This window comes from Plectropomus leopardus, chromosome 6 (assembly GCF_026936395.1).
Source record: "Plectropomus leopardus strain MGB_pleo_1.0 chromosome 6, ASM2693639v1, whole genome shotgun sequence".
Lineage (NCBI taxonomy): Eukaryota > Metazoa > Chordata > Actinopteri > Perciformes > Serranidae > Plectropomus > Plectropomus leopardus.
The window spans coordinates 23,009,289-23,020,348 of NC_142181.1; the positions used below are offsets into that span (position 1 = coordinate 23,009,289).

The 11,060-nt window shown below is 40.0% G+C and overlaps 2 protein-coding genes across 2 annotated transcripts; both read right to left on the minus strand.

The window, feature by feature from the left end:
* Positions 1–17: 17 nt before the first annotated feature.
* LOC148189381 (extracellular calcium-sensing receptor-like) lies at positions 18–4,487 on the minus strand. Its single transcript, XM_088078334.1, has 8 exons — positions 4,348–4,487; positions 3,609–3,903; positions 3,225–3,514; positions 2,676–2,971; positions 1,999–2,192; positions 1,652–1,873; positions 991–1,114; positions 18–922 (listed from the first exon to the last, which is right to left on the minus strand). The coding sequence occupies exons 1-8, from the start codon at positions 4,482–4,484 to the stop codon at positions 18–20; spliced, it is 2,463 nt and encodes an 820-aa protein (XP_087934460.1). The 5' UTR covers positions 4,485–4,487.
* A 1,439-nt stretch (positions 4,488–5,926) lies between these two features.
* LOC121964171 (extracellular calcium-sensing receptor-like) lies at positions 5,927–10,718 on the minus strand. Its single transcript, XM_088078335.1, has 8 exons — positions 10,612–10,718; positions 9,799–10,093; positions 9,410–9,699; positions 8,834–9,129; positions 8,049–8,254; positions 7,682–7,903; positions 6,927–7,050; positions 5,927–6,831 (listed from the first exon to the last, which is right to left on the minus strand). The coding sequence occupies exons 1-8, from the start codon at positions 10,716–10,718 to the stop codon at positions 5,927–5,929; spliced, it is 2,445 nt and encodes an 814-aa protein (XP_087934461.1).
* Between the last annotated feature and the right edge of the window lie 342 nt (positions 10,719–11,060).

Below are 11,060 nucleotides of genomic sequence, written 5' to 3' on the forward strand. Positions count from 1 at the left end.
TCAAAATCTCAGATGTATTAGTGTTGATTTTTGTTCATCAAATGTTTCTTGGTGTTCTTCTCTGGCTTGAACAATATGATGAAACATTTTGGAGCAAATATACAGAGTATTAGTCCAAAACTGGAGGCCAGAATGGCAAAGATCTCCACAGCCACTGTAAATTTCCCAGGAGAGCTGACATATGCTGGAATAAACGTGATCCAAACTGCACAGAATATCAGCATGCTGAAGGTGATGAGCTTGGCTTCATTAAAATTATCAGGTAGTTTTCGGGCGAGGACAGCTAACACAAAGCAAAAGCCAGCCAATAGACCTATGTACCCGAGAACAGCCCAGAACCCAACAGCTGAGCCTAATGCACACTCCAAAATGATTCTCTCCTTGTATGTGGTCAGGTTTTTCATCGGAAAAGGGGGACTAACAACAAGCCAAATAGTGCAGATTAAAACTTGAATAAACGTGAAAGACACTACAGTCATTCTCTGCTGTGGAGGACCAAACCATTTCATCACATTACTGCCTGGGAGTGTAGCTTTAAAGGCCATTAACACTACGATTGTTTTTCCAAGAACACAAGACATACAGAGGACGAAGGTGATCCCAAATGCTGTGTGGCGCAGCATGCAGGACCACTCAGAGGGTGCTCCAATGAAAGTTAACGAACATAAGAAACAAAGAGTCAGGGAGAAGAGCAGCAGGAAGCTCAGCTCAGAGTTGTTGGCCCTGACAATCGGGGTTGTCCTGTGACGATAAAACAAAACTGCTGTTATAATGGCAAGACAGGCACCACCGACTGAGAATACAGTCAGGATGATTCCCAGGACCTCGTTGAAGGAAAGAAACTCGACAGGCTTTGGGAGACAAGTGTTTCTCTCTGCATTAGGCCAGAACTCCTTGGGGCACGAGAAACAATCAGGGGAATCTGAAAAAAAGGGTCTTTAGCAGTTGTACATTTAAAGTTGTCAATATGGATTTAGAAGAAAAAAGTACCTGTGTCATTGCTGATCTCTCCCTCAGGACATGGTATACAATCATAACAGCATATGGGTTTTCCTTTCTGCAGTACTTTACGAGTTCCTGGAGGACAGCTGTCACTGCACACTGACACAGGCACCTGTCACATAGATACAAAGTAAAGAGGTTTATTTGTCTTTATAACCATTCCTCCAGTTCATGCTGTCTGTAAAGGACTACCACTAACTGACAACACTGTGATGTAACTGTAAAGTAAGGCCTCAGCAGTCAGACTTGGGCAAATCAAGTGTTTGTCTTTGATAGTCAGTCCTTTAGTGCAAATTCCCTCTTAGTAGTACTGTACAATCTCAGCTAGGACATTCTTTTTGAATATAAAGGAGGAATTTTATAGTAGAAATACTGGAATATAACCTCCTGATTTGTATTTCTTGGACTTCCGAAGTTGCATGTTGGCCATGGCCGAATTTCAGATGGCACCTAAACACAAAATGAGGATGGTGGATTTTGCCACCATCTTTTACACAATAATCGTATTAGGAATGGATTTCTTCACAAGTAGTATGGACAGGAAGAACTATTAAAGTAACCAAAAAGGCATTCATTGTACAAATATACCCTTTAAAATCACAAAATTCGAATTCCAAATATGTTAAACTTTTAGTTTTGGGCTTCTTACCTGTGTGCCACCCTCTACCCAGGTGAGGTTCCTGCTGATACTGAACTCCTGGCCCACTGGCAGTGATGCATCATAGCGCCCTACTGTCACCAACTCAATGCTCCCACTCTCACTTTTTTGCCAGTTAACCAGCTCGTATGTGGCCACAGGATCTCCGTTGGCATCAAATGACACATCATAACCATTCTGGGAAAAATGTACATTCTTCAGTTGACTAAGAACCTGTGAAGATGAGGTAAAGAAAGAAGAAATGTAATTATATAGATTAAAATAAATATACAATATAATAAAATATATGTTATAGCAAAAAAAAAACATTGGGGTGCTCAGTTATTTTTTTGACCGACCTCTTTTGACCCTATTCCGGTAAATTTGTCACAATGAGTGGTTGAGTTAGTTTCCTGACATACTGCATTATGAATTGCATGTGCTATTGCAAAAACAGACTTGTATGCCATGTTTGTGATACGAAGCTGAGATGTGTCAGTGTACGGGCTCTTGAGCGTCTGTATGTCTTCAGTTCCATCACACACACTCTCGGCTGTAGTGGAATCTTAAAAAAAACCATAGAGACAGGTGTTTATCAGCTTTTGCAATAATATTCTCATTATTTCCTTTGTGTTTTTCCTTCTTTTTTACTCAACCCATCAAAAGTACCTTGTATCTAGTCTCACATATCTATATTATTCTAATTCATCTGTAGAACATGCTTAATTTAAAAAACATTTTATAGCGTTCATCCGCAGACACATCTTAAACTTATTTTTAATGGTTGCAGTTTCAGTCTTTGTCAGGTCTTTTTTTACCTGTGTCAACTCACATTCACACCAATCACATTTTCAAAAGGCAAAAAAAGATGTTTGCCTAAATTTATACTGACTTAACCCATATCAGTGTGGCTTAAAATCTAGAAATGACCTGAAATCAATCTAAATATAATAGTCTATTTACATGTACATATACAGCAACATCATGAAAAAAAAATATAGTGTGGTGACTTGGAGACTGTCTATGTTCAACTCACTTTTTCCCAGCCTGCAGTTGAAAGCATTCTCCCAGAACTCAGTCAGCACTGGAGAGGCAGACACTGTAGCGGGAGAGAGATCCAGCAAGAAGTCTCTCAGACCTGGGATGACAGATTTCTCAATGCCAAATCCGATGGCTCCAGTACAAAAGCTGAACCTCAGCATGTCTGGGTCAGTTACCCACGACTCACTGCCTATCCACTGGCGAGGTGGAGAGGGCTTGAGTGACAGCTCCTCCAGCAGGATCCTCATGTCTCCAGAGGGTGCAAATGCAACAACAACCATAGCTGTGGACCTGGAGAGAGATTAGGTTGCTTTGGATCATATTAAATGTAACACAATTAAATATAGAGGAAGGAAGTAAACACAGCCAAAATAATTGCCATATCAGTGATAACTATGAAAGAAATAAAGGTGATGAAAAAAAAGGATTTCCAATATGCCACTAATATCAAGACAGTCTTTCATTTTATATTTCACATAGTTTTTATGGTTTTGGGTGCAGAAGGTTGGTGTCAGCAGAAAAGCGAAATCAGTGATGTAGAAACCTGCGGATAACCTCAGCCACTCTCTGGATCCTGCTACGTGGGTTGGTCCGGTAAAATGCTTCTGAGTATTCCACACAAATTCCCTCTTTGCGTGCTGCATCCAGGAAAGATGCCATGCCATTATTGCCATAATCTGAATCTGAATGGACAGCACCTATCCAAGTCCAGCCAAAGTGTTTCACCAGCTTGGCCAGAGCGTCAGCCTGGAACTGATCACTGGGGATTGTTCTGAAGAAAGTCGGGTACTGCTGTTTATCAGACAGGCATGCACAAGTAGCAAAGTGGCTCACCTAAAGGAAAGCAACAGTATAAATATTTAAAAGGAGAGATGAAAAACCAGTACTGTATATTAAACATAGTTTGCCATAAATTCAAAATATTTACTTGAGGGATGTTAAAGGACCCGATTATGCGAGAGATGCTGATGGATGGTGTGGATCCAGACTCACCAACAACAGCCATCACCATACCAGACTGAGAGCAGTTGTCACCGGTGTAAAACACAGGGTCCAGACCACTTGAAAGCTGAAATGCCACATGCACTGCCACAGGCACAGAGGCGCACGAGTCATAGATCTGATAACCAAGTTTGATCCCTGGCAGCAGCTCTGTGCTGTTGTTAATCTCTTCAATGGCAAATATCATTGCACGTGTGAAGCGCAGCTCACGGGAGTCAATTCTGCAGACGGACAGTCATGTCACTGTTCAAATTTACAATTCACAATTCCCCTTTGAACAATCAAACATCTAAAATTTGCCTGAACACCAAAATTTAAAACACAGAATAAGATGTCTGCCCTGCAATTCACTGATTAATAACGGTCAAACTGTTATTTTCTTGTTAAATATGTTTAAATCAGTTGTTAGGAACACCTATATTTTCCAGGTAAAAACCATGAAAATCTTTTTTACAGCTACACTCTACTATTATTGGGGATATAATACCTAGAGTTTATAGTCATATACTCATCTGGCACATACTGTGAAATAATAATTCGTTTTTTGAAGGTTTAACTTAACACAAAAGTCTGCAACAGAAATGTGAGCACATCATACAATCAAAACATTTCCATCTCCACTCAGTCTAACATCCTCTTATTATCCACTTTTCTTTCCTACTCACCTCCCTGTGCACCTTACTGCTTCAGGCATGGTGGTGTAGTTGTGCTTCACTGTGTGCATGTAATGGTGTATGGACAATACACCACCGATTATGTAGTCACCATCCATTGAGAAGGCAGGTAGGCGAGTGGTACCCATGAGCTTACATTTCATGGATGAAGCCTCAGTGCTAACCCCAGCACCAACTCTATCCTCTGTAAATTCAGCCCTTTGTTTCATACCATCCCTAGAACCATTTAAAGCAAGAGCTGCAATCAATTCACTCAAACCCCGTGACAGGATCAGGCCAATAAAAAGAGCTAATGTCTCCATCCTTCAATTGTCTAGATGGGATCTTAAGTGTGTGTTATGACTGGTTTATATAGATTTACAGAGGAAAGCTTCCCTCCTTCTCCTATACGTCAGCTTACTGTGCATCAGAGAGAAAATGCTTTTACCCAGTGGTCTTTGATTAACTCTTGTGCAAGTCTTTTCTGTTGGCTATATTTAAAACATCCAGCAATGTGTACTTAACATACCAAGGAAACATGGTCTTAAAATGTATCTATATTAAAAAGGTAACTGCGCACCCCCCTGAATGTTGAGTCTTTGTTGACCTCCAGTGATAGAACTTTTCTTGACTCTGGGACCCAACTAACTGTGTACTGATACACCCTATCACACTTCATTGAAGTATAATAAGTATAATGTTATACAAAAAAGAGATTCAAGAGTATGTGTCAAAGGTGGAATGTTATTATGTTTCCTTTGGAGTAATGCTCGATACTGGCTGACAGGTGGTCATACTATAGGAAAGGTTCAGTACATTATGCCTCAATAGCACATAGTTTACATTTAGTTTATGTTGAGCACTGTTTGTCTTCACATGTAAGGTTGAGGTGTTCAAGTTATCACAAAGTTCAAAGACAAAACCTCGCCATAGAACCTTTCTACTTGGGACTCAGTGTTGAGAGCAGTTCCATTCCTCGTCGTCCAAATAAGTTGATCTCACAAGTCTTTAAACTATGGCAAAGGATGTAGAGAGTGGCACTGTTGCAAACAACCCTGCACTTCTGACAAGCATTCTCAAGCCATCATACAGGTAATCTAAAAAGAGGCTTTCTCAGTGGAATTCTCTACTGTAGCTGATGGCATCTTCCTGCCAAAGAGGAGCCCACTTTTCAAACTCGGTCTTGTGGTTAAAAAAGGCCTAATTAGAATTAGAGACATGCTTAAACATGCACCACTGGAACATGCAGAGAAGAACCCTGTAGTTCTACCCATATCAGCAAATGGGCTATCAGGTTTTACGGCCTGTAGATCGTCAGATGCAAAAGACTCACTAAGAAACTAAAGAGTTAAAAGTTAAACTTCATGTTGTACACTTGCTGCATTTCATCTGTTTGCAGTTTGAGAATATTGTGGCAATTATTATTTAATGAAAAGGTTGAGACATTTTTGTTATGTATTTTTAATTAATTTATTCACTTCAATTGTGTAAAAAAAAAACATATATAAATCAACAAGCTGAAGATCATGTTTGTTGTGCACATAATGAGTTTTATAATATTGCTATCTCTACTGTTTCTAAATTTCACATATTAGTGTTGATTTTTGTTCATTACATGTTTCTTGGTGTTCTTCTCTGGCTTGAATAATATGATGAAACATTTTGGAGCAAATATACAGAGTATTAGTCCAAAACTGGAGGCCAGAATGGCAAAGATCTCCACAGCCACTGTAAATTTCCCAGGAGAGCTGACATATGCTGGAATAAATGTGATCCAAACTGCACAGAAGATCAGCATGCTGAAGGTGATGAGCTTAGCTTCATTAAAATTATCAGGTAGTTTTCGGGCGAGGACAGCTAACACAAAGCAAAAGCCTGCCAGTAGACCTATGTACCCAAGAACAGCCCAGAACCCAACAGCTGAGCCTAATGCACACTCCAAAATGATTCTCTTCTTGTATGTGGTCAGGTTTTTCACTGGAAAAGGGGGACTAACAACAAGCCAAACTGTACAAATCAAGATTTGAATAAATGTGAAAGACATTACAGTCATTCTCTGCTGTGGAGGACCAAACCATTTCATCACATTACTGCCTGGGAGTGTAGCTTTAAAGGCCATTAACACTACGATTGTTTTTCCAAGAACACAAGACATACAGAGGACGAAGGTGATCCCAAATGCTGTGTGGCGCAGCATGCAGGACCACTCAGAGGGTGCTCCAATGAAAGTTAACGAACATAAGAAACAAAGAGTCAGGGAGAAGAGCAGCAGGAAGCTCAGCTCAGAGTTGTTGGCCCTGACAATCGGGGTTGTCCTGTGACGATAAAACACTACTGCTGTTATAATGGCAAGACAGGCACCACCGACTGAGAATACAGTCAGGATGATTCCCAGGACCTCGCTGAAGGAAAGAAACTCTACAGGCTTTGGGAGACAAGTGTCTTTCTCAGCATTAGGCCAGAACTCTTTGGGACAAGAGAAACAATCAGGGGAATCTGTAAAATAAAAAGAAGAAGAAGAAGAAGAAGAAAAATAGAGGGTTTTTGACAGGTGTGTATTTGATTTAGATATTCATTAAAACAAAAAGTACCTGTGTCATTGCTGATCTCTCCCTCGGGACATGGTATACAATCATAACAGCAGATGGGTTTTCCTTTCTGTAGAACTTTACGAGTCCCTGGAGGACAGCTGTCACTGCACACTGACACAGGCACCTGGCAGAGAGAAATAATTAATTTCACTTATTCAGGTATGCAAAAAATCAGGGGACTGAAGGATAGGTTCACATTTTTCAAGTCCGTCTTACTCACTGTGTCAATATGTATACTGAAAGTGTTGGTAGTCATTGTGTAACCATCCCTCCTTTTTGTAATCTGGCTTTAAAGAAATCCTATCTTAAAACTAGCTCAATGTAAGTGGGAATGATCAGAATTTTTGTCTAAGAATACATTTATTAGTTCATCAGGGGATGAAATGAGGCTTTGGCAGTCTTAGTTTGAGAAATCAAGTGGTTATCTTCAACAGCCATGGTCTTTTAAGCACAAATTCTGTGTTTTTGTTGCAATGCCTCAGTTGCAGCTCAGCAAGAGAGTGGATTTAGTTATGGGTTTATTCAAGGTCATAATGGACATGAGAAATAATTATAAATTTAGGTTTGAATGAATGAATGCATGACTTTATTTTGAATCAAAGAAAATTTAAACATATTATAAACATACAAACAAAACAAAACTCCAGTGTCCAAAAAGGAATAGGTAGAAGTCATATCCCTACTCCTTTCTTACTATTTCTTTTAACACATGCATCTTATGTCAACAAATTCCTTACTTTCCTTTACTTTCTTACTTGTGTGCCACCATTCACCCAGGTGAGCTTCCTGTTGATCCTGAACTCCTGGCCCACTGGCAGTGATGCATCATAGCGCCCTACTGTCACCAACCCAATGCTCCCACTCTCACTTTTCTGCCAGTTAACCAGCTCGTATGTGGCCACAGGATCTCCGTTGGCATCAAATGACACATCATAACCATTCTGGGAAAAATTTACTTTCCTCAGTTGACTAAGAACCTGTTAAGATGAGGTTGAGTTAGACAGTGAGGGAGAGAAATTTACATTAGGTCAAAATGAATGTAAAATGTAAAATGAATAAAATTTAATTTCATATTATAGCAAAAAAGAACATTTGGGTGTTCACATGTTTGTTGTGACTGACCTCTTTGGACTCTATCCTGGTGAATTTGTAACACTGAGTTGTAGCATTAGTTTTCTGGCACACAGCATTATGGATGGCATGTGCTATTGCATAAACAGCCTTGTACACCATGTTAGTTATTCGCAGCTGAGATGTGTCAGTGTACGGGGTTTGGAGTGTTTGTATGTTTTCAGTTCCATCACACACAGTCGTGTCTGTGGCTGCACCTAAAACACACAGAGATGGAGGCAGGTGTTAGTGAGCCTTGACAGTTACATTATAATGTAAATTATTATTTAACTTTCATGTGTACCAGCTTGTGTTAATACCAATGAGTCATTACACCTATTTATAAAGGGAAAAAAATGTATTTCTCTTCTAATTGCATACTGACATTATCTGTTATAATGTGTTTACATCTTTTTTTAAAGAGAGACTGTTGTCAGGACAAAAGCATAATAACTGCACACATAATAACATTTATAATACATACTACTATACAATTTTCAATCTCTATGAAACCCATTGGCCCTGGAGAAGATCTATACTGTATGCTTTTGTATAAGGTTTTAGTGTTGACATTGTGAATCCACTCCAGCAAAGTTTGCACAAAACACAGAAATCACCTCATGAAGTGAGGAATGGAAGAATAAATCTCACTGTTAATCTGGGGTTTCGCCTTAAAACATATGGGGATAATTTAACACAGGAAGCTCCACTCACACAGACAATCAAAAAGCAAGGCACAACCACACAGACTTTAATGTAAGTGCCTTTTATATTAAAAATCAGTACAACTGTCTCACTTTTTCCCAGCCTGCAGTTGAAAGCATTCTCCCAGAACTCAGTCAGCAACGGAGAGGCAGACACTGTAGAGGGAGAGAGATCCAGCAAGAAGTCTCTCAGACCTGGGATGACAGATTTCTCAATACCAACTCCAATGGCTCCAGCGCAAAAGCTGAACCTCAGCATGTCTGGGTCAGTTACCCAGGACTCACTGCCTATCCACTGGCGAGGTGGAGAGGGCTTGAGTGACAGCTCCTCCAGCAGGATCCTTAGGTCCCCAGAGGATGTAAATGCCACAACAACCATAGCTGTTGACCTGACAAGAAATTATAGAACGTTATTTTTTAATAGATAAAAATACATGTATAAAATGAATACTCTAAATATGATTTAAGATAGTTAACACCAAAACCATGAGATACTTTTGAAATTTGAAATGAACATGATGAAATTGAGATGAATATCCACGTTTCCACTAACATAAAAGTAAACCTTCCATCTCATATCTATAATTAATTTAATGAAAAAAAATGTGGTCAAGTGTGCAGGAGGTTAGTGTTAGCACAGGATTCAAAAGCACAATCAATGGCAGAAACCTCCGGATAACATCTGCCACTCTCTGGATTCTGCTACGTGGGTTTGTTCGATAGAACGCTTCTGAGTATTCCACGCAGATTCCCTCTTTATGTGCTGCTTCCAGGAAAGACGCCATGCCATTATTTCCATAGTCTGAATCTGAATTGACAGCACCTATCCAAGTCCAGCCAAAGTGTTTCACCAGCTTGGCCAGAGCGTCAGCCTGGAACTGATCACTGGGGATTGTTCTGAAGAAAGTCGGGTACTGCTGCTTATCAGACAGGCATGCACAAGTGGCAAAGTGGCTCACCTAAAGGAAAGCAACAGTATAATTCTTTTACAAGACAGACAAAAAAAAACAGTCTTCCATATAAAGCACACAATTTTCCAAAAATTCAAATATATTTACTTGAGGGATGTTAAAGGACCCGATGATACGTGACATGCTGATGGATGGTGTGGATCCAGACTCACCAACAACAGCCATCACCATACCAGACTGAGAGCAGTTGTCACCGGTGTAAAACACAGGGTCCAGGCCACTTGAAAGCTGAAATGCCACATGCACTGCCACAGGCACAGAGGCGCATGAGTCGTAGATCTGATAACCGAGTTTGATGCCCGGCAGCAGCTCTGTGTTGTTGTTAATCTCTTCAATGGCGAATACGATTGCACGTGAGAAGCGCAGTTCACGGGCATCAATGCTGCACACAGACATATATATGATACAGGGGAACTGCAACTCATAGTTATGGACAATAACTGATAGATGCACTGCATCTTTGAATAAAATATACATCAGAATTGTGCCTTGACAGAATTGTAGCATTGACTCCCGTGCCACGGGAGTCAATGCTACACACAGACTCTCGTGTCCCTGTTCAAATTTACATATGGACTATCACAGTTTTAACAGAAATACACAGGCTTGGATTTCTGTCCAAAATTCACAAAAAATTCAAAGCAGGGATTAAGAAGATTGATGTTTTGTCAGTTAACAAATAAAATAAAAATATTTCCTTTACATGGAGTAACACCCTTTTGTGATTAAAAAACCTGCAAGTTATAAAGCCATATCATCTGTCCCTTAATGTGAAACTATATAAATTATTTGTTCTTAAGTTTTCAGTACCACCATAACTATGACTGTAAGCACATCATACAAATCAAAATGTTTTCATCCCCACACAGTCTAAAATCTTCTTATCTCTCTCACACTCACCTCCCTGTGCACATTTGTGGCTCAGGCATGGTGGTGTAGTCATGCTTCACAGTGTGCATGTAATGGTGTATGGACAAAACACCACCAATAACGAAGTCACCATCCATTGAGAAGGCAGGTAGACGAATGCTACCTTGAAGTTTACATTTCACAGATGAAGCCTCAGTGTTGACTCTAACATTGGTCCGATCCTCTGTAAACCCAACCCTTTGTTTCAGACCATCCCCAGAACCATTCAAAACAAAAGCTGAGTTTCGCTTACACAAATGGAGAGTCAGGATCAGGCCAACAAAGAGAGCTGACGTCTCCATTCCTCAACTGTCTGCATGTGATCATAATGCGTGCTATCACTGGTTTATATCGATTTTCAGACAAAAGCTTCCCTCCTTCTACTGTGCGTCATTTTATGCATAACGGAGGGAGGTCTCACCCAGTAGCATTGGATTAAC

What these genes read in the sequence shown, in the direction of transcription:
- LOC121964171 (XM_088078335.1), bottom strand. Translation starts at nt 10,718, where the DNA reads ATGGATGGTGACTTCGTTATTGGTGGTGTTTTGTCCATACACCATTAC. An exon ending in CCACAAATGTGCACAGGGAG is followed by an intron (nt 10,094 to 10,611) that starts GTGAGTGTGAGA and finishes GTCTGTGTGCAG; the next exon opens with CATTGATGCCCGTGAACTGC. An exon ending in GGTCCTTTAACATCCCTCAA is followed by an intron (nt 9,700 to 9,798) that starts GTAAATATATTT and finishes GCTTTCCTTTAG; the next exon opens with GTGAGCCACTTTGCCACTTG.
- LOC148189381 (XM_088078334.1), bottom strand. Translation starts at nt 4,484, where the DNA reads ATGGGTACCACTCGCCTACCTGCCTTCTCAATGGATGGTGACTACATA. An exon ending in CAACTGCAGGCTGGGAAAAA is followed by an intron (nt 2,193 to 2,675) that starts GTGAGTTGAACA and finishes ATTCCACTACAG; the next exon opens with CCGAGAGTGTGTGTGATGGA. An exon ending in GGGTAGAGGGTGGCACACAG is followed by an intron (nt 1,115 to 1,651) that starts GTAAGAAGCCCA and finishes TCTATGTGACAG; the next exon opens with GTGCCTGTGTCAGTGTGCAG.